Raw genomic sequence first — 21812 nt, forward strand, 5'->3', positions numbered from 1 at the left:
TAAGATGATTATCTCTGGTCTGGCCAAGGAAGGGTTGAGAACAGGACTAAACTATCCTGCTGTGCCCAAATTGTTCCTTGGCGATCATCACAAGGGGGCAAAGTCAAGGCAGGTCTCAGGAAGATTTGAAGAAGAGAGTAGGCAAGCTAACCTGTCATTTCTGGGCTATTTGCCCATCATCTTTTCAATTCAGGATCTGGAAGCAACCCCATTATATTCATTCTGGGGAATAATTTATCAGGATCCTTCCAGAATTGCCCTCTTAGCTCCTCCAAAATAATTGAGACCAGATATTCACTAATGGGAACCACTTCCTCATGTTCCTGTAAAAATCACAGAGATCTGTCCGAATCTTGGGTGGGAGTTGTCAAGATTGTTACCTGGATTGCAATGAGAGACAGCAGTTTGCAGTTTTAAGGGACAGTTATTCTCCCTCTTGTGCTTATCTGTGTGAATGGAATTCCTTCCACAATGCAGTTATGTGCTGTAGAGCCTACTTCTCCTTTGCTGCCCATTGTGCTTGGTTTCATCACCTTTGCTTCCAGTGTTTGCCTCTGGGTGACTGAAGGTTGTAAATTTTTTTGTCCCTTTGTTCTTCAAAAGCTATGGTCATGGACAAAATGTAGATTCTGGTTCCTTTATCAGCGAAGGGATAAACTATAGAGCCTCAGGAATCTAGCATTGCCTAAAATTGGGAGTCGGATGTTTGTTAATCCAGTCCTGCTAGGAACAAAGAATTGTTAAATTCAGTAACTACAAGAGCATCTATGGAGGACTGAGATGGACTAAAGTCTGTAGACCTTGTCCCTAGTTCAGTTTTATCTATTTGGCTGCATAATTGAACCCAGATTAATAATACTTTTATGGCATCTGCTTTTGGTAAGTACAATATTTTCTAGACCGTGAACCATGTACTCATTCAGTTGGCCTTTTTTCTCTGAATGTGGGTGCTGAGGTGACATACATCTTCTCCCCGCCGCCACAAAAAAAACAAAACTCATTTCAAACCAAGGCCAAAGGGAGCTTTCAATATGGGAAACTCATATGCCATGTACAAAACCTGAGATCATCAAAATGCAAGTTCTTGGTGGGGTTGGGACAGGAAACAAAGCAGCTTGCATGTACATCACACTGAGTATCACTTCCTCACCAAGTGGTGACATTCTGGTCAAAGCATTGGAGCCACACTCTCTCATGATCAGTGTGCAAGCCCTGTTAAACCTATGCCATCTACAAGACACAAGGCTTCTTTCTTCCTCACTAGCACTGCTGGGTATAGTACAGTTGGCCTTCCACATCCACTGATTCTGAAAATATTTGGGGGGGGGGGGGAATTCCAAAAAGCCTTGATTTTGCCATTTTATATAAGGGACATCATTTTACTACACCATTGCATATAATGGGCCATGACCATACATGGATTTTGGTATCCGTGGGGTTCTGGAGCCAATAAGCAGCAGATACCAAGGGCACACTATACAAAAGACCCTGACCATGTGCTTCATTAGTCTAGATTAGGGATGGGCAGTTTATGACCTTCGCACAGTATTAGACTCAAGCACACATCATCCCTTGCCATTCACTAGGGTTGATGGGAGGGGCAATTCAGTAACATTTGGAGAACCACACATTGCCAGAGTAACAGAGACCTTTCTAGTAAGCAACAGAGGTCATAGAGTTAAAGCTTTTGCTGTGCATCCTTTGTACTGTACTCCCTTTTCTCTCAGCTGTCTTCTGCTTATCAAGTCTCAAGTCCTTAGCATTCCAGAGATGCTGCTCCTCAGATTTACTTTTCTACAATAGATTAAAAGTGTATGCGTGTGTTTTGCATGTGTATCTTATTGTACAGTGTGCCCATGCCATACGCGGGCTTGCCTTACGCAGATTTGAGCTTACATGTATGGCAAGCCATGATGGACAAAATGTGCGCTGCCATAGAAAATAAAGGGATTTAATTTTACATGTTTTTCCCCAAACGTGAGGGAGGGGGTCTGTAACGGATCCCCTATGTATAGGAAGGGTCCACTGTATATGTTCTGTTAATAAAAAATTTTCCTTCAGTATATTTCAGGGGAAATTTCCTGTGTTCACCATGGCAGAGCCAAAGAGGAACAAGGGAGACTGGCATCAGGCACTGGTGGATTATACAATTATGACCACCAGAACCATAAGAAGGGGGTTATGAAAGAAGAGCAGAGGACTTCTATGAAGCCTTCTTCCCTAAAACTTCTCTTTATAGTCAAAATGCTTTACTCTAGAATATCCAACTTGTCTGTACTGCACTCCCTTATTATTTTTCTCTTTTAGCACATAGGTTATTGCAAGTTTTTTTTGTATTAGGCCACCCATAAAGGGAGACTCTTCTTTGAGACACCATCTGTTATACCATGGGTGGACAAAATACAGCCCTGGAGTGACATGTTTTTTTGTTTCTTGTGCCCTCCCCCCAACATCTCAGAATCCCCGACCAGTCATAGAATCATAGAGTTGGAAGAGACTACAAGGACCATCCAGTCCAACCCCCTGCCATGCAGGAAATCTAAATCAAAGCATCCCCAACAGATGGCCATCCAGCCTCTGTTTAAAGACCTCTAAGGAAGGAGACTCTAGGACTGAGAAGCCTCCATCTATCTCAGTTGGCCTTTTAGATAGGTGGCATGGCTCCACTATACTGTTTAACATTAAAAAAATCACAATTTTGAATACTAGTCACTGGATTATTTTTTTGTTTGTTTGTCCTTCTTTCAGTCTACCACAATTGCTCATCTTTGTTTTCTGTCTATCATTCCCAGACTTAGAGTGGCAAACTTTGTTGGGCATTGGATTCCCAAATGTCCCAGACAGCACAGCCATGTAGTTCAACAACGTTTAGGGACCCAGGTTTGGGAACCACTGCTACTTTATGTAAATGACACTCATAACTGCAATTCAATTCATAAACTTGCCAGTCCTCATAGGTGGGTATCCTTGGTCTTGTGCTTCTAGAGTTCGTGTGGCTCTTCACTACTCATAGCTTCTGGAGTTGCAGAAGTTTGGTAGTGAGAGTTGGGAAATATCAGAGTATTTCCTGATGTAATTGTGGCCATACAAAGAGGCATCCATGGATGAGCTGCATCAGCACACGTCCATTCATGGAATACAGCTAAACACACATGAGACACTAACACTATGGTTGGGGATTGCATTTCCCATCAGCCCTTGCTAGAGTAGCCAGGAGTGAGAGCAGGGTAGAGGTGTAGCCTTGCAACAGCTGGGAGGCCACCCCATCACTGCATTACAAGTTGGAATGATTACTCATGACTTTATATTTGTTTGGGATCTGTGACCACTTCTGGACCACTTGGTGTGTAAAAATATGGTACTTTTTTGCATGGGTATGAGTAGAAATGTTCTGACTGATAGAGATGCAGTCCTTAGAAAGGTGTGGTCCTTTTTGTCTCTCTAGCTATTCTGTGTAGCCTCATCGCTGAAGACTGAAGGGTTAGTTTCTAGTTGGATTTCAGCCCAACAGACAAACCGCAGTGCAGTGATGATGAGCTGCCTGCAAGGCAATACTGTACATTTTCATTGGCTGGAAAGGCTCCCTCATTAGACATCTGGACTGTTCTTGCAGTCTTTACTATGTGGATCTTCCCTCCTTTCTTCTTCTTCTTGAAGAGCTCTGTCCAAGAGCTCTGAAGGGAAAACAGTCAGCCCTATGAAGTGAGAAGAAGATATTTGTCTTTACTTAAGAAGCAGATGCTGCCCTTCTTCCCTTAGTTTTGAATTTTTGTATATCAGTCCTTTGATTTGATTTGCTTTTAAGTGCATATGTATTTCAATATCAAGATGGATTTAAAAAAATTAATCTCAGTGGATGTGTTTTACATTGACTGTGCTGATTCTAGAAGCTATAATCCAAACATTAACTTTTGTTTTCAAATTTTGGTTCAAACCTGTATTTTTCCTTCCTCAAAAATTAGGTTATACCATATGGGACATTTATTTAAAAATACTTCAGGACAAACAGATCTAACATTTTCTGCTCAAAATCTAAAATCTTAAGATTGACTAGTAAATGTCAACAAATGTTGAAGTTTTATTGTAATGGACTGAAATTATTATACTAGTGTCTGTAGGGTAGCATGGAATTTCATTAATATTTCCAAGATATATTCATTTAATTATCCCATCTCTCCTTGTTATGGGAAGGAAATGCTTTGGAAGCATTTAGCATTTATTCCAAAGTGTGGGAGAAATGAGTGCATCAGATAATAAAACCCAGGTGTCAATTTCTAACCTGTGCACACCAATTCATCAATCCTGGACTAGTGTTTTTGTTAGATGGCTAGTCTTGTGTGTCAAATTTCACTGGACACTTATGGGTGTGGGGCGTAAGGCAGGAAAACTGAATCCATTTCAGGACCCTTCTTTTTAAAAAATCTTGGCTTCTTTTTGGTGCTTTATCCTGACCCTGGAGGGCTGTTTTTTGAAGATCATGTCTCTGTGTTTCTGTAAGAAAGCTGGAGACAGCTTCTCCTGAGTATACCTCAGGGGACTTTCTTAACACTGAGGCGGCATAGTAGGCTTTTGTTGATGGGGGTATAGCCCCCTTGCAAATTAAGCATTGAGGTACATTTTTAAACTTGGGGCTTTTAGAGCAATAAATAAAGGATAACTTTGTTAATTTTATTTAATTTCTCTTTGACAGCTTTCTTCACCTCTTCAGTTAATACCTGTCCAGAAGCCATGTCAAGCAAAGGAAAGGTAAGACGCTTTTCTGCCCCCTGCAGTTGCTACTATTCCAGGCGTTTGCTCATTTAATACAAGAATCTGGTAACTTAATGAAGGAAAACATTATCATGCTTACTATGCATCCTGCTTTCATCTGTTTTTCCCTTCTGATGCAAGTCCCCCCCCCCCCAAGCAGCTGTAGCCTTCCCCCCTTCCTTTCCTTTCTTTTCTTTTCTTTTTTTTTCCCTTTCCTTTCCTTTTCTTTTAATTTTCCTTTTTTTTTTTTTAAATAACTTCCCAAGCTGAGTTTACATTCTTACCTCCTGCAGGCAGCATTTGGTCTAAATACAGAACAGATGTATATTAGAGAGACTAGAATGAGGCTTTTATTGCGTGGAATCTAAAGACTGAAATGAACAGATGAAAAGGGAGGAGTAGAAGGGGGAAAGCAAAGAGAGAAGCTCTGTTTTTTTCTGTTCTTATAGCAGATGTGTTTCATCTTTCCAAAAGCTTTCATAGCAAATATAGCAGGATATTCAGGATAGAGTTGGAGCCTTGTTCTATGACCATCTGACTTCTCCCTTGAAAGCCTAGGTTAGTCTCCCTCTACCTGGTGCCTTGCAGGTTTGTTGCACTAAAATCCCCATCATCCCCACTCTGGCTTGGGTGATGGGAATTGTAGTATTGGCCATTTGCAGATTTCCACATGGGGAAGACTGGCTTACACTTTCTGGGCCAAAGAATCTTCCATAACACTCTGTCTTGCTCCCTTAAGTCTCATCCCATTTTGCTGGGCATAAGAATCCAAGTGCATTAGAAAGGTATCCTTTGTGTTGCCATCACTTCTAAAGTGTGTGTGATTTTCTTTTCTTCCAAAATTGTGTTTTTGGGGGAGATAGTTCAGAAGCTCTGATAAGTTTTTTGTGGACTTTGTTTAAATAATGTTTGGTTGTTACTGGGGTATTAAACAGTGGAGTGCTAAGGCAAGGAATGGGAGAGGGGCATGGGGAAGGAGGACAAGGAGGGACAGCTGTAGCATGGAGAACAGAGTTTCTTATTCAGACCTGCTGTGCTAGAAATATTTGCTCACTTTTGTAGGCTTGAATGTAGGCTATGCAGCTGGATACAGTCACTTCCTGCTGCTTTTATATAAATGATTGGTATCCTGCCTTATTTCCACTAATGGGACTCAAAGACGGTTTCCATTTTTGGATCATCATCAGAGGGTTTTCATGAAAATAGTTCTAGCTGCTGCTTTTCTCCTCTATATTTTTCCCCTGTAGTAATCTTCCTCAGTGCCTGGTGGCCATGCTTTCCTCAGAATGTCTCACCTGATAGGGTTAAATTGAAGCTGTATTTCATCATTATAGAATGAACCCATGAGAAAGAGAACATGCTAGCCTTGTCCTCTTTAATGTTATTCTCCTCACATGACAATTGACTTTTTTAAAGAAAGAAAGTTCATCCCTCCTTTGAGATACTTTACACAAACAGGAATGCTTATTTTCCAGAATTCTGGGTCATGTAGGGAGCTTATATGGTGAAGGGAAGACTTCTGCACTGCTTGAAACAGTTGGTGAGGACAGCAGTGATGTGGAGAGGGTGGTAGAGGAATTAGCGTGCTTTCCTCTTTATGGGTATATTTTCATAATTGATATAATGATTGAATAAGATCTGTGATGTTGTGTCATTCCAGATACATTGATAAGGGAAAGATGTGGCAGACCCTCTTGGATTTGACAACTAGCAACGCTATGGCTGCAGCTGCACTACAGAAATAATGCACTTTTTACACCACTTTAACTGCCATGAATCAATGCTGTGGAATCCTGGGGTCTGTAGTTTGTTGTGGCACCACTGCTCTCTGACAGAGAATAACTTTCAAAATGGCTCACAAAACTACAAATCCCAGAATTCCATAGCATTGAGCCATGGCAGTTGAAGTGGAGTCAAATTGCATTATTTCTGCAGTGAAGATTCAGCCTATGTCACAGTGCTGTAGCATGATGTTCCGGGACGCATTCTGGGGAAGGCAGAACTATTTGGGAACTTAGGCCCCATACAAACAAACCAAAATAAAGCTGTTTCGGTTCACTTTGGAGGTATGCTGTTTAAATTATGCATGCGTCTTAAGAGTCCGGAAGCTGAGCTAAAACCATGCTCCAGTCCTACTGGAGCCTGGGTTTGGCTCAGCTTCCGAACTCTTAAGACGCATGCATAACTTAAACAGCATACCTCCAAAGTGACCCGAAACAGCTTTATTTTGGCCTGTTTGTATGGGCTCAAAATTTCTTAAAAAGAAAATTGGGAAGAGAAAATCCATCTGCTGTTTTTCAGATAAAATATTCTGTTCTTCTAAAAATTCTGAAATTGTACTCCCTCCCCCAAAGATATATTGGCTATCCCTCTCCAGCCCCTTGGATTTCTATGAAAATCTTTATGGGGGATTGTGGGCCCAGCTTCAGCTCATTTTGTGCTCATTGTTGAATAAGGAACTAGGCAATTGAGATGCAACCTCACCCTCAGTACCTATTTAGGTTTTATATGAAACCAGTTTGAAGTTGGGGTCCCTTTTAAACACATTTTGGAATTTTTTGGGGGAAATCCAGAATATGGAGGAGGGATGGTGACCAGTCTGAAACAAAATCTTACATCAAACATTACCTTAGACATGTGAGAGCTGCTTTTCTGGGCATGGCCCCTGTATGGCTGAGATAATGAATAAATGACCTGGTCACAGGAATGAATGTCTCTGTTCTGTGATGAGGTTACACACAGTAAGGTCAATTAAATGTTACTCTAGCAACATGACTCCTGCTTCCAGAACACCCAAACCTGTATGATTCTGGTAACATTTGAGAGAGTTCCCAAGTCTAGAATCATGTGCCAACTTGGTCAGTTTGAAACCAGACTGAACTGCATGCTATTTTAAAGCAAACTGACTCTTCATTACTATATACAGGGATATGCTGACACAGGATCTTGATCTGGCTAGTGTGTAGTCCTTTTTTGTATTGTTATTACTCTTTTTTTGTTACCATTCCCATTTTCCAAACTCTCTGCAGTTTTTGGTTCTGAACCTAAACTGTAGATAAGCACTCAACATTTTTCTGATCTGAGGATGTTAATATAAAATAGTGCCTGTGTTTCTGACTTTCCTTCTTTTAATTTTATCTGAAGGACATGGGCATTTAATGGTATATGGGAGGGGGTGAGGGGGGTACTCCAGGTGGCATTCTCCTAGTAATGTGCCTCCTGGAAAAGTTGGCAGTTGATGAGTTTACACACATTGGGGTCAACTAAACGTTACTCTAGCAACATGCAAAGTAATGAGCACTTTTCACATTGAGCAATTTGGTTTTGAATGTGTAATGTAATTCACTATAATAGCTTATTAAATGAATTTAATGTTTATGATGTATATTTATGTCCTGGCTTTCCTCCAAAGAGTATAAGATAGTGTACATGGCTCCCCTCTTCCCCACTTTATCTTCAGAAGAATTTTGAGAGAGATTGACTGACCAAAGGTCATGTGGTGAGTTTCATGGCTTAGTAGGGACCTGAGTACCTATGGATGGCTCAAGCACCATTCCAACTTTGCCACCTCAGAAGTACTGTATATGCTCATGTATAAGTCTAGAAATTTTAGTCCAAATTGCCCCCCAAAACCTGAGTCGACTTATACATGAGTCAATGTAAGTACTGTAACTCTTATTGAAAAGGAACCTTCCACTGGTGAAAGGTAAGAGTGTAATCTGTCCTGGAAGCACTGACCTCCCTCTACTCTCTTATCCATCCAGCCTTTAGTGTGAGTCCAAACAGTTATGCTTGCTGGGATTTTGTAAATTCTTTGGCATCATCTTCCTTTGCTTTGCCTTTACATCCTTTGTTACGTGCCCCTAAGTTTTACCCTTGACTTATCCACAGGTCGTATCAAAAGCCATAATTTTGGTCTCAAAATCTGCCCTCGACATATACATGAGGTCAACATATAGTTGAGTATATACAGTATTGTGTATTCCTCTGTGAGAAAGTGGAACTATGTTACTGACCTGAGTGAGGACATCATTTGATTTTTCTTTCTGAGGCACCCTGGACTTCTCTACATGAGAGGTCATTGCTCGGCTGTATAAACTCTCTCTTGAGGCTGGCATGCTTCCAGATGTGATACCTACACCTGTGGATAAGTCAAGGGAAGGCCTATACTACAATGGAGAGGTGTTGCTATCAGAACCAGATGAATGAAACAACCTGGTCTAATATAGGCAGGGAAGACCAGAAAGACATTTTTTTGATGCCATGGTTCTGATAGTACCAAAAGGGTATGGGTGGGGCCACTTACAAACTTGAGGCTGAATATTGCTTACTTCTCTTCTAAAGGCATATGAATGTGTAGGTGTATACCCAAGAAAGATGCTTTAAAAGGTTAATAAAGGAACAGCACTTCTGGTATTCTTGAAGCATGTAATCCAAGAGGGTGCTTTCCCCCACTTCTAGAGTAATACCAATAATAATATTGCCTCTTCTTCCAGATGATTACTACTAAACGGTATCTGAGCACACAGCTGTGCATACAAGCCTTATTATGACATAATGCATAAATTATTTACTAGTGCCTGCTGCAGCCCTCTGGTCTGGTTGAAAACCATCTTGAGCTTCAACAGTATTAGTGGCTTATTAGTATTAGAACTGTAGGGAAAAGGGTTGTCTGTCAGATTTGAAGAGTGATCAGAATAACCACTGCAAAGCATGTTGTATAGAAATGCAGTTGCAGTGTAACACTGGCAAATAATGTGATGTCAGCATAAACAAAACTGAGAGACAAAGAGGTTGATAAAATAGAGGGCAAGAAAGGCCATATTGCTTGCAAGTATAGGATGGGTTTATGCATGCATGCCCTCACTCAGAACATTTTCAGATTTTGTATTCTTTGCCATGACACAAAAGCAAAATATTTTCAATAGAAGTTATCACACATGTTAGGGTCTTCAGAGTTATGGGAAGAAAAGAAATTACTCTTATGTGCTCTGGGTTGGGCTGCCTTTGAGGAGAGTTTGGACAATGCAGTTAGCTTAGAATGAGGCAGCTACTAGATTAATATGACAGTACCTGAATCAGATTAACATCTCTGCTAGGCCACTTGCATTGATTTTTAGCCTCTTTTTAGGACCAGTTGAAAGTGCTGGCTTTTCCCTTTAAAGCCCTTATTAAGTTAGTGTCAGAATACTTAAAGGGCTACCTCTTTCCTTGTATACATCTTGTACCTCTACAAGTTACCCTTCCAAATAACTAACACATATGCCTTTTCAGTCCTTGTTAGGAAATGACCTCCCCAGAAAGATGACTAGCCTATACTTTGCTACAATTTAACTGCAAGGGAGATACCATTTTTATTTTCCCAATCTTTTACGTCTTTTATCGGTAGCATTTGTGCTGCTTGCATTTTGCCCATCTAATTATTAAATTATAAATATTTTAACTAAATGATAATTACAGAATTTTTACTGTAGATTACATTGAGAACATTATTAGAGAATGGTAGACTAATATTTATAATACTATGAATAGTGATATGTTTCTGTGTGTGAGAGAGTGGAGGAAAGAGGGAATCACCTTTAATTTTCTTATATGGGTACTATACTGAACTTGATTGTCAGAGAGTTTCCTGATCTTGCTCAGATTTCTGTTCTAAGGCAGATTAATCATCCTGCCAAGACCATATATCATTTTTAATTTCTAAGAAATCACAAAGGTTAACCTGAGGTGAATAAGCTCATTGTTTTCTGCATAACTCATCAGATGAAAGACAAACCATAGTTTTTCATTATGAAAATGGATGAGCTTGTAGCTCCTGCAGATTCTTCCCACAGGTAAGTGGAGGATATTACACTCTCCCACCTCTAGTTTGCAGCAAACTGTCATTTGCTATTTTAGTGGGATGGTGGAAAAAAATAATAACCATAATTTGTCTTCCAACCACATTCCAAGTCACAGTCAAATATGAAGGGATTTGGGGAAAGGGACAGTCAAAGATAAAGTAAATCTTAGATTAATTCAGGGCATTTGGCTCACAAATCTTGCTCTGCTTTAGAATAGATCACACCTAGCCCCGTTTCTAGATGCATCTGTCACTGTGTAGGTGTCCTGTGAACGTTGAAATGGTTGAGAATGTGGCATCACTCAAAATGATGCAAAACCTGTTTCTCAGGGATGAAAGTAGAATGAGACCACACACTAGATAGCACCAGGCAAATAATTTCTCTTTTATCTCTCTTTCTGAGAACGCTCCCTAGCCTAAGCTTAATCATGAATGCAGCAAGGAGTTACTGGAATTCAGGAACTGTGTGCTAGTTCCTTCCTACCCACTCTCATCTCTGGACTGGTGTCATGTATCATAGCCTGTCCCAGAGAAAGGCCTGTTTGTAATATTAGCTGACAAGCTGCAAATGTGCAGCCCACTACTTCACCTGCTTGCAACCTAGAAGCATCTTGCTCTGCAAGAGAACTCTACAGGCCACAAAACACAAAGGATCCCCCTTTGCTGTCTGGCACTTCCATTAACACAGGGACCCTGATAAATATTTCAGGGAGCTTTTCATGGAAATCCCTTGGATCTGGTGTCAGTATAGTTCTCAAACAGCTGTTGCTACAGCTGCTGCTGGACGAGAGTTCTTGTCACTGAGAGTCTTTCCTGTAGCCAGGATCATAGGCGTGGCTGTTGCTGGTGCTTCACTCTCTTGCCAAAGATGGAAGCAAAAGATATATGTAGAAGGGTTTAAAGGAAGCGACCTTTCAAAAGTAACCATTTCAAAAAGGATGGTTAGTAAATAAAAGGTTATGGACTGTGGATCAAGCAGAGATGTGGGTAATATTCTCATTTTCATTTGTCTAGTACTGAGAATACTCATTTCACATGCTCTGTGTTTGACTTTTCTGTCTGCAGAAATGAGACTAATAGTATTCCATCCTTATTTTGTGGTCAAAATGTTGAGGGGTGAGTAATTACAGTGGTGTGATGATGGGGATAGTAAACTACAGCACTCTGAATGACAGAGTACTGGATTCATTCAGTAGGCATGTATGTTCGTGTATGGTTGCCAGCCAAAACCTTTGAAAAGAGGGTTTTTTGTACTATAACTTTGCATTTTACACTATTCATTTCAAAGGCCCCTTTATGTGAAGGTTTTAAAAGAATTTGGTGTGCATTCAAATGATCATCTCAATTCTGTATTCCAATTCTATGCCACCTGCATTGCATATAGAAGCCCCATATGGTCCTGTGCAAGGAAAATTGGCTCGATATTAAATAAATAAAATAAAATAAAATAAGGGTGAGAAAATAATTGAATTTCTAAATACAGTGGCCCCTAGTATGTGCTAGATTTTGGTTCCAGGATCCCCTGTGGATACCTTAATCTGTAGATGCTCAAGTCCCTTTATATACTGTACAGTGGGATTGCAAAATGGTATCCCTTATCTAAAATGGCAAAATTAAGCTTTGCTTTTTGAAAGTTTTAAAAATATTTTCAAGCTGTGGATGGTTGAATCTGTGGATGGAGAATCTGGATAATAGAGGGCTAGCTGTATAACTGAAAACATCATTTAAAATTGATTAAGTTTACCCACTTCACAATTGTTGTTGTGTGCCTTCAAGTCATTTCTGATTTATGGTGACCCTAAGACAAAACTGGGGGTTTACTTGGCAAGATTTGTTCTGATGGCATTTGCCTATGCTTTTCTCTGAGGCTGAGAGAGTGTGACTTAACCAAGGACACCCAGTGGGTTTCCATGGCTGAATGGAGATTTGTACCCTGGTTTCCAGAGGCCTAGTTCAACACTGAAACCGCTACACCACGCTGGCTCCCACTTCACAATGCCTGTGTCCAAATACCGTTTGTGATCATAAATTTGTATATTTGGAAGCTTGTGATCCAGTTTACACATTGAAACATGGTCTTGAAAATGCTTGAATTGGAAAAATGCTTGAAAAAATATTGATGCTTGAATTTGAAAAATGCAAACAAATATGCATTTGTTTGCATTTGAAAAATGTGCAATTTTTTTAGTAAATTACAAACAAATACCTATCCTTTTCAAAACTGCATTAAAATGCATACTAAAACATGCATATTTAGGAAACTGCATGGAAATAGATACCAATTTATGCCCCAGAAAGAACAATGTGCAGTCAATTATGTCCACTTAGAAACCGAGAAGCTTGAGCTTCGTTGATTCGTTGATCACACCCTTAGTTCACTACAGATTGTGCCAGGAAGATTCAGACACTGGGTGCTACAAAGGGGTTGATTCTCTAGGTACATTTGTTCCACCTTCTTCTTCTGTAGTAATGCATCTTAAGAGCATAGAAGATGGGTGTGCAGAATTGGTCTGAAAGTTCTGAACAAATGTATCTGCACATCATGCCAGTTCCCATTTCTCTCTCTCTTTAGTGCAAAACTGGAAAAGCTTTATGTGGGCAAAACAGGTAGGACTTAACCCTAAGAAATCTGCCATGAAGGGTGTGCAGTCAGCACTGACCTACAGCAGCCCCTATCTATGATAACAGTTTAACAAGCATAAAATGTAAACTGTAATTATCGACTGTGGAGATCAAATGGTTAGCAGATGAATATTAAACTCCTTTTGTTCTGCTGTGCATTATAGGTTGAGTATCCCTTATCAGGAATTCTGAAATACAAAATTCTGCAAAATTGTCCACATGGATGGCTGAGATTGTAACACTTTTACTTTCTTACGGTTCAGTGTACACACACTTTGTTTTGTGCACAAAATTATTTTCAAAATATTATGAGTAAAATTACCTTCAAACTATGTGTATAAGCTATATGCAAAACATAAATATCATGTTTAGACTTGGGTTCCAATCCAAGATATCTTTTTATGTAGATGTGACTATCCCAAAATTTGAAATCCAAAATACTTCTGGTCCCAAGCATTTTGGATAAGGGAGACCCAACCCATATTAGGGTCTGCCAGCCAGTTCATATGATGGTGTGTCAGACAAGTAATACATTAGTATATTACAATACTGTAGGTAACTATCTATTTTACACCTGCTCCTCTGTAAATGAGAGATCGGAAGATGCTAGCACTTGTTTAAAAAAAAATATTTAAGTCATACATGTTTGTATCGTTTTTTAATTTTGCGATCTTGGTGCTTAGCAATGGAAATACAGCATTGTTGCATATATCCTTGGAAACAGATGCTTGAAATGAGCTAGAGTTGAAATTTGAAATATAAAATGACTTCCTGAGGATATATAGCATCTCCAGTGTCCTTTTATCACAAGCAATACACTGAAACTATAGTTTGTTCATTAAATATGTCTTTTCCCATATTGCTCTTCAAAATAAATGTCTTGCAGATTTTTTTTCCCTTCCCACTTTGCATGGTCTTCTAATTGGAAGTGGAGAATTGTATTGTGGATATGTGTTATTAAATTTCATTGCTATTTCTCAGCAACTCCATGTAAGTGGAGTTAGAATACAGACAAATAGAACTGGATGCTAAACTTGCAAGTTAAATAAAAGAGCTAACTTCAGGTCCAAAGAAAAAGGGAATCTGTCAGCACTAGATTGATCATTGCTAAGAACTCAATACAGACTGTCTCTGTGGCAGGTGATATGAAAACAAATGACAAAGAGGGCATTCTGTATTCAAGCTGTAGAATCAGCATTTGTCATCTGACAAATTTCCAAATCCTCTGTGCAAAAACACACGTGCACTTGGGGAGTCTAAAAGTGCGTGAAGGTGTAATACCAAAGCTCTCAAGACATGAAAATGGCTGATGAAGTCATGCAGATTCTGTTTCATGAGGATTTATTTGTTCCAGTGGTTTCCTAGACAGCCAATTCATAGTGTAAACAATGTGTTGATGATGCACATTTTTTACCACACCTCTGTCCTTGAAGTAGAAGTATACCTGTTAATAGAGATATCCTCCACAGCAAAACTGTGAGAGCGCCTCTTAGAATCATCGAATAATAGAATAATAGAGTTGGAAGAGACCGCAAGGGCCATCCAGTCTAACCCCCCTGCCATGCAGGAAACCCAAATCAAAGCATCCCTGAGAGATGGCCATCTTGTTCCACCCCCACCCTAAGTATCTGCAGCAGTGAGAAGTGTTGCATGCACATAACACAAACACTGCTGGATGATGTTTACGAAAGCATTTATGATGAGAGTTACAATCCTGTGCAATTGTGGTTTAATGTCTTGCTTTAATTTAGAGCAGGGATGGTGGGGAACCATTGTCTCTCTGGATGGTTTGGACTTCAGCTCCCAGAAGCCCCAGCTATCATGACCAATGGCAGGCAATTGTAAGAGTCATAGTCCAAAACATTTCCACCTCTGAGATTGTTTTGTGAGGCTTTTTTGTTTTGCTTAATGTTCTTGGGAAAATATAAAAGCTTCTCTCTAACACACTAAATAGGGAAACATTACCCCTCTAGATTTTTGGGTTATAGTTCCTATATTTCCTTACCATTTTCAGTTCTGGTCTGAGCTTCTAGGAGCTGAAGTCAATATTATTTGGTGAGCCAAAAGTTCCTCATCCCTGTGCTAGACTTTCCTGTGTAGGAAGCATTTTATTTTGAGGAGCATTCAGATAGTACATCTTCATTTGCCACCTAGGTTAACTTTTTACTTTGGTTAATGTGATATGAGTAGCAAGTACCACTTTCATTGGTATAAAAATATGATGAGGTACCTTAAAGAATTGTATGTCCTTTTATTTGAGTGTCCATCTCCAGAAGTCACTTTATGCAAGAAGTCATACAGTTCTCATGTAAACAGCTGAACATGTAAGATTTACACAAAGGGATTATGCTGTTTTTGATGTGGAAGCAACTCATGTTAGAAGTGGGGAAGTGAGGGTATAAATGAAGTGGACTTCACTTCTGGTAGCTGGTCTAGAAAGTGGGTATGATGGAAAGAATCAATGTGATACCAAAGATTATGCCTTGCATTTGAACCAGGGACAGCAAACTTCAGGTTTCCAGTTTAAGAGATCTGATTCTGCCAGTTACATACTGCTGCACTCATATTTCATGGCACATTCACTTTGCACAGATTTTTTAAAATATGTGCCCCCTGAAACTCTGGGCTTTGTGTGGACGATGCTCTTCTTAGTTACCTGTGATTTTTACATAGTTACAGTTCTCAAGGTGTATTTTGCTTAGGAAAAGATTGTCCCCATTTGCCCTTTGCTGGAGCAGTAGAACACATATGTGGAAGATGTTGGGGAAATGACATCCAGTGTTCTCACATCTTGTTATATGAGAGCATTCTACTACCCTTCTCTGGAAAGAGGGGACTGGATACTTGTAAAGTGACTCATCAGAACTCACTTGAATGTCAGTACAGAAAATGTTGTAAATGGAGGAAATGGCAGTGAACTGAGTGCAGAAAGTAATGTGGAAGGAGAGGGAGTTGTGTGTCAGAGGCTGGGTTCCTTGTGTGGATGTACTTCAGGAGGAAAGGATGTGAAGGCAGGGCACTGGCACTATGAGGCAACTTGGAAGTATGAATTAAGGCAGCCATCCTAGGCAGGCTGGCTCCTCTATTTATAACTTCAAGGGCTCTGGTCCTCTGTCAGGAAGCCAGGATGACTCATAGATTTGGGGGAAGGGCAAAGAGAAAAGGGAATGAATGTTAATTATACATGGGAGATTTCAAGAAGGGCCTGTCAAATTAACATGTTCAGATCCCTGAGGTTTCAAAAAAATAAATAAATCATAGCTACGCTTTCCCTATGGCCAGTTTGTACCAGCAGTGGCTCTTATGTCATTGCAGTAGTGAATTGATTCAGCAGTGTGGATAGCCGATTTAAAGTTCATATTAAAACCCAGAGTAGATTCACAGCCCCACTGAAATGGGGGGAGGGCACCAACCATCATCATCATCATCAAGCTTTATTTATATAGCGCTATATATAACTACCATTAGGTCACATACTGTCCAGTCATCTTGTACATGCTTGTACAGAAAATGAAGCATGACATAGAGTTGCATGGAGGGCTGCAATTCCTATGAATGCTGTTTGTGAAAGAACCACTGCAGTTGTGGAAGCCTCAGCTGTATTCTTCAGGAGAGGAACACAACTATTCTGGGGCTACAGGTCCCATAATTTTATTGTCTGCTATGGCTAGGGGCTTTCTGGGAGTTGATGTTCCAAACACATAGAGGACTAAATGTTCAACACCTATAATTTTTTAGGCAACAGAGTTCATGCCCCCACTTTGTTCCATTTCGGTCACAGCTGGTGATGTGGCAAGGAAAGTAATTGTGTGTACTTAGCCCTTAATAATGCTGTAGAAATTATTCTTCACACTACACAATGTGATTCCTCTCAAATTGCCATAGCAACATCCTATGAATCCTAGGGCTTGTAGTTTGGTCAGAGGCACCAGAGGAGTTCTCTGGCTGAGGATTCTAAAGGCCCCTCCTTAAACTGCAAATCCCAGGATTCTGTAGAACGCAACCATTGCATAGAATTGTAGCACAATAATTGTGTAATGTGAAAGGTTCCCTAAAAGAGATCTAGTGGGATAGCAGTGAGAGATTATGTATGGTTGGATGACACCTGTGAGATACAGATTTTTTTTCTAAGTACCAAAGTACCAAATCAAATTAATCAGGACAAAACAAGTGAAGCAGCAATTTCCAATTTATTAATTACAGTCTTGCAAGAAGTGGTGTCTCAGGCAAGTAGGCACACCCTCTGAGGTTTTACCCAGTATTTATAAGACATTTTCTGTTACAATATTTCTGTCTCATTTTTTTATTGGCCAGATCTAGACATGTGATCAATTTTAAGACTACCTTTTCATGTATGTAAAAACTCCACCCATAACATATCTCATCATACATCTCATGATCATTTAAATTAGTCATTATAGATTCATAGGTGTGTTCTAATATTCATAACCCCCATTAGGCATGCGCAAAAGGGGATATCTCTTGACTTTTAGTAACCCAACCAAAAAAATAGTGTTCTTGACATTTAATGAGGATGGAGCTCTCTTATCAGTTGGCTCCAAAAACTGTTTTGCCTCCTTCTTTGCAAAGTTGTCCTAGACTTCCAGGTGCAGTCTTTGATGCGTCTTTTGTCTAGTTTAATTGCTATTTTAATGCAAGTCTACTTCATTATTTATTTATTTATTTAAACAGAACACTTAGCCATTTTGATAATTTTAACAAAGACAAAAAATACTGTTTAAAATAACTAAGTCCAGCATATTATAAGTGTATCTTATTTATTATCAAAGATATAACCCCCCTTTATTCTTATAAAACAATATATTTAATATTTAATAAATAACAGTGTTATAAAAAGCTTATCTAAAAACTCTTTCTTTTACTAACTTATATATTTTTATAAAATTCCCTTTCAGTTAAAGGACCTCAGCTGACCTTATCTAAATCCTTTTAAAATAGATATATTGATTATAATAGTATACATGTATATATGTGGTTCCATATTTTTATTTTTATATATATATATATATATATATATATATATATATATAATTATAGCATACGATTATATTGTCTTACCTGATTTCTACTCTATTCATGTGTTTCCAACTCTTATTAAATCTTATGTGTTTGATTCAAATCCATTTCTCTCAACACTGCAAACAAGATGTTCATTCCTGAAACAAATTGTTCTGTCTTTACTGAGCTGCTCTACATTTTAGAGTTGAGGATGGGTTGTGTGGTATTGATGGTCTTGGCAGCTGGTGAGAGAGCAGCTCAGTGATCTTTGCTTTCAGTTCCACCTGATAGAATGTCTATGGCAGTACTCCTGCCAGTGACTTGAATTGCAACTTTAGGCATGACATTGAGCCAGTCTCTATATCTGTCTTTCTTCCAATTAGTAAAAAGAGAATATGAAAATAGATGTCACCCAGATCTAATCCAGATTCAAAGATTCAAGATCTGGAAGGAAATAGCACAGTTCCAAAATGCCAGCCTAGGTCAGGCTGTTGCATCTAAAGACTGTTTTTACCTTTCCAATAAATCTATAAATCTATACTGTTTTCACAAAAACTGACTGATGTGGCAATGCAGCTTAAACTTGTATAATGGTTGATGGTGCTGAAATCCCTTAGGAGAAGGAATTACATTAGTATGGTGTAACTACAGAGAATGCCCCTCTGCATACCTTCATCACCTTGATGGACTCGATGGAAGATAGCAGCCTAATATATCTCTCCCATTTTCTTTGTTTTTAGGCTGGAAGATACAGGGGTTCGGTGAAGGATTTTCCAAACTTTGATGCCAACCAAGATGCTGAGGCATTGTATAATGCAATGAAGGGATTTGGTATGTGTTGCCTCCTCTGGACATGGGCTGAAACATGTTGCATCATTAACATGATTCTGGCTATTTACATTTTTCCAGCTGTTGTTTATGAAAAAAACAAAGAAAGGATTATTGCTATTCTGCATAGAAGGATCTCATTGCTGCAGTCCTGGTTAATTACCTTTCTTTCTGTACCAGAACAAAGGAGACAAGAATAGTGGGAGGAAAGGGTAGGTTGTAGAGACTGGCTCTTTTCAACGAATGTATTTGCTTCTAACTGGATTTGGGTTGGGTTCCTGAAGTTATTGTCATGCCTTTGATTAACGTATAGTAGGAATTTACTGTACTTGAATGGGAGACTGTCAATGAATACTATGTTTTTGAGCTGAAAAGAGTCAGACTGCATGATCGATGCAATATTGAATTGAAGTTCACACTGCATTTGCCACGATCAAAGCTGTCGGTGGCAATTTAACCCTGTTGATGTTCACATTACCATTTATATCAGTTTAAAATTGAGCTGACATTTCAGTCGTCCTCAGGTTTTTAACTGCCAATCAAATGATAGCCACCTTTGTCATATTGGTGGTGCAAGTGTTTAAACTATTGTGTACTGTGGCCATCCAATAGCAAAGATGTGCATGAGCTGTCAAAAAATTTTTAACAAAAAAAAAGTACACCATCAAATGATGTTCCAAGGAGAACCCCCTCTCGGGCTTTGGTGAGCTCTGGGAATCAGCCATCAGTGCAGATAAGGGGACACTGGCAGAAGAGGGAAAAAGCTGGACTGCTCTTTAAAGAGACCACTTTCCAAAGCATGGGGAATTTGAATCCACTTCATTTCTGGAGCTGCTTTTAGTTCAGAGAGAGAAAAACAATGGTGCTTGGCTGGCAGGGAGAGAGCAAAGGGCACGATGCACCCCCTACACATTAACCCATCCCTTCTTGGGCTCTGAATTGAATCGGCAGCAATTTCCCATTTGCGTCTGGTAAAAAAAAGACCAGTTCTTTTGAGAAGACATAGGCTCTTCTTGTAGTGATTGTTTTTTGTTGTTAGTTTGCTGCAAACACTTGTGATTATGTTGGTTTTTACAATAAATATTTTCTTTTAGTTTTGTTTTGTTTTAAAATTCTCAACAGACCAGACAAGAACTTCAGGTGATTTCTTTTTTGCGGGTGATGTAAAATGACCCGGGGCCTTTTCACACTACACAGTTACAGGACAATGATTCCACTCAACTGTCATATCAACATCCTATAGAATCCTGGGGTTTGTAGTTTAGTCAGAGGCACTAGTGGAGTCCTCTGTCTGTGTGTTCCTCTTCCCTTCCTATAGGATGGAACCATGGTGGTGAAAGTGGAATAATTGCACTGTAATAGTGTGAAAGGGTTCCAGGGGAAAGTGCTGGGCCATTAAACTACTCTCCAGAACTGGAAAAATAGGTTTTCTGATTCCACTTGTGACAGTAAGAGACAAGAAAATCTGATCCCACTCTACAGTGAGATACTTCCTCTTACTATCATTCCCCCCCCCCCCCCCCCCCCCGGTGACAGGACTAGGTAGCTCATTCTTCTTTGGAACTCACTTTGGGATTAAATCGTGTTCCTGTTAATTTCATTTAGCATCTGAAATAGAAATTTAATACAAGTGTTTGAAAACAGATCCTATTATGAGCATTAAACACAACTTTCTCCCCTTCAGGCAGTGACAAAGATACCATAATTGATCTCTTAACATCCAGAAGCAACAAACAAAGAATTGAGATCTGTCATGCATACAAGGCCCTCTATGGAAAGGTAAAGATAGAACTGTTCCATTGCTTTGTGGTGCAAGTAGATTACCACAGGCAAATTGATCTTCAACTGTAAAATGCACAAGAGTGCCTTTTGGGTGGGGGAATTATTGGGGTGAAGAGATACTAGGAACAGGTTGGGTGAGATACATATATTCTAAAATCTCTGCGTTCAAAGGAAGCAAGCAGTAGAATGTGGCATGAAAGACATATGCTAGGCAGGGGTGGCTGGTAGCTCTGAAGTCCTTGCACTAATGGTTTTAGTCTAAATTTTGAAGGAGATATCTAAGGTACTGAACCCCAGGCTCCAAAATGGCAGAGAAATATAGTCTAAATTTTAGTCTAAAACTTGGAGATGATTTACCACCCACTGGGCTCAGAAACCACTGGCCACTCCTGCAATTCCATCTCTAAACCCAATAGTTCTATCTCTGTTTAGTGAGTTAAGAACTGCAGGTTCTATTCCTCTTGATATCCTGAATCCTTCTTACTAAACATAGACGTAAGTGGCAGGATAAGAGTGGCACACATGAATTTAATTTTCCTGTACATCATGCATATGGGACTTGGAATGTTTCATCCATTCCTAAGATATATTAGTGTTCAGATACCTGTTATAGTTACAACAGGTTGTACAGTACAATGTAACCTTGATCAATAACATTGATCAACAGTAACTGAGAGTGTATCCACACTGCGGAATCAAAGCAGTTTCACACCATTTTAACTACCATGATTCTGTCCCGGTGAGGCACTAGATCACTTTGACAGAGCAGGCTGAATACCTCGCCAAACTACAAATCTCAGTATTCTGTAGGATAGAGTCATGGCAATGGAAGTGGTATGAAATTGCTTTAATCCTGCCATGTGGATACATCTCAAGAAGGATATATTTCTCAGTCCTCCACAGATCTGAGTTCCAGGTGACCAGGGGTGAGTGCTTGTAGGGAAGTCAGTTAAGTTGGTGGGAACTCTGC

General features: G+C 39.6%; 1 protein-coding gene across 4 annotated transcripts in view; it reads left to right on the forward strand.

The window, feature by feature from the left end:
* Positions 1–21812, forward strand: part of ANXA6 (annexin A6) — a 66829-nt gene that overhangs the window by 2128 nt on the left and 42889 nt on the right. For 3 of the 4 annotated variants that reach the window (XM_089528338.1, XM_089528343.1, XM_089528348.1), the window contains exons 2-4: positions 4691–4746; positions 18973–19063; positions 20745–20839. In XM_089528338.1, the coding sequence (XP_089384464.1) occupies positions 4729–4746; positions 18973–19063; positions 20745–20839 (204 nt within the window). In that variant the 5' untranslated portion in view covers positions 4691–4728. Of the gene's footprint in view, positions 1–3684; positions 3703–4690; positions 4747–18972; positions 19064–20744; positions 20840–21812 lie in introns of those variants that run through there. The other variant, XM_089528330.1, reaches the window with a different exon arrangement.

Source organism: Sceloporus occidentalis, unplaced genomic scaffold, assembly GCF_023333645.1.
Source record: "Sceloporus occidentalis isolate IW3139 unplaced genomic scaffold, rSceOcc1.0.p SCAF_1, whole genome shotgun sequence".
NCBI classification, from domain to species: domain Eukaryota; kingdom Metazoa; phylum Chordata; class Lepidosauria; order Squamata; family Phrynosomatidae; genus Sceloporus; species Sceloporus occidentalis.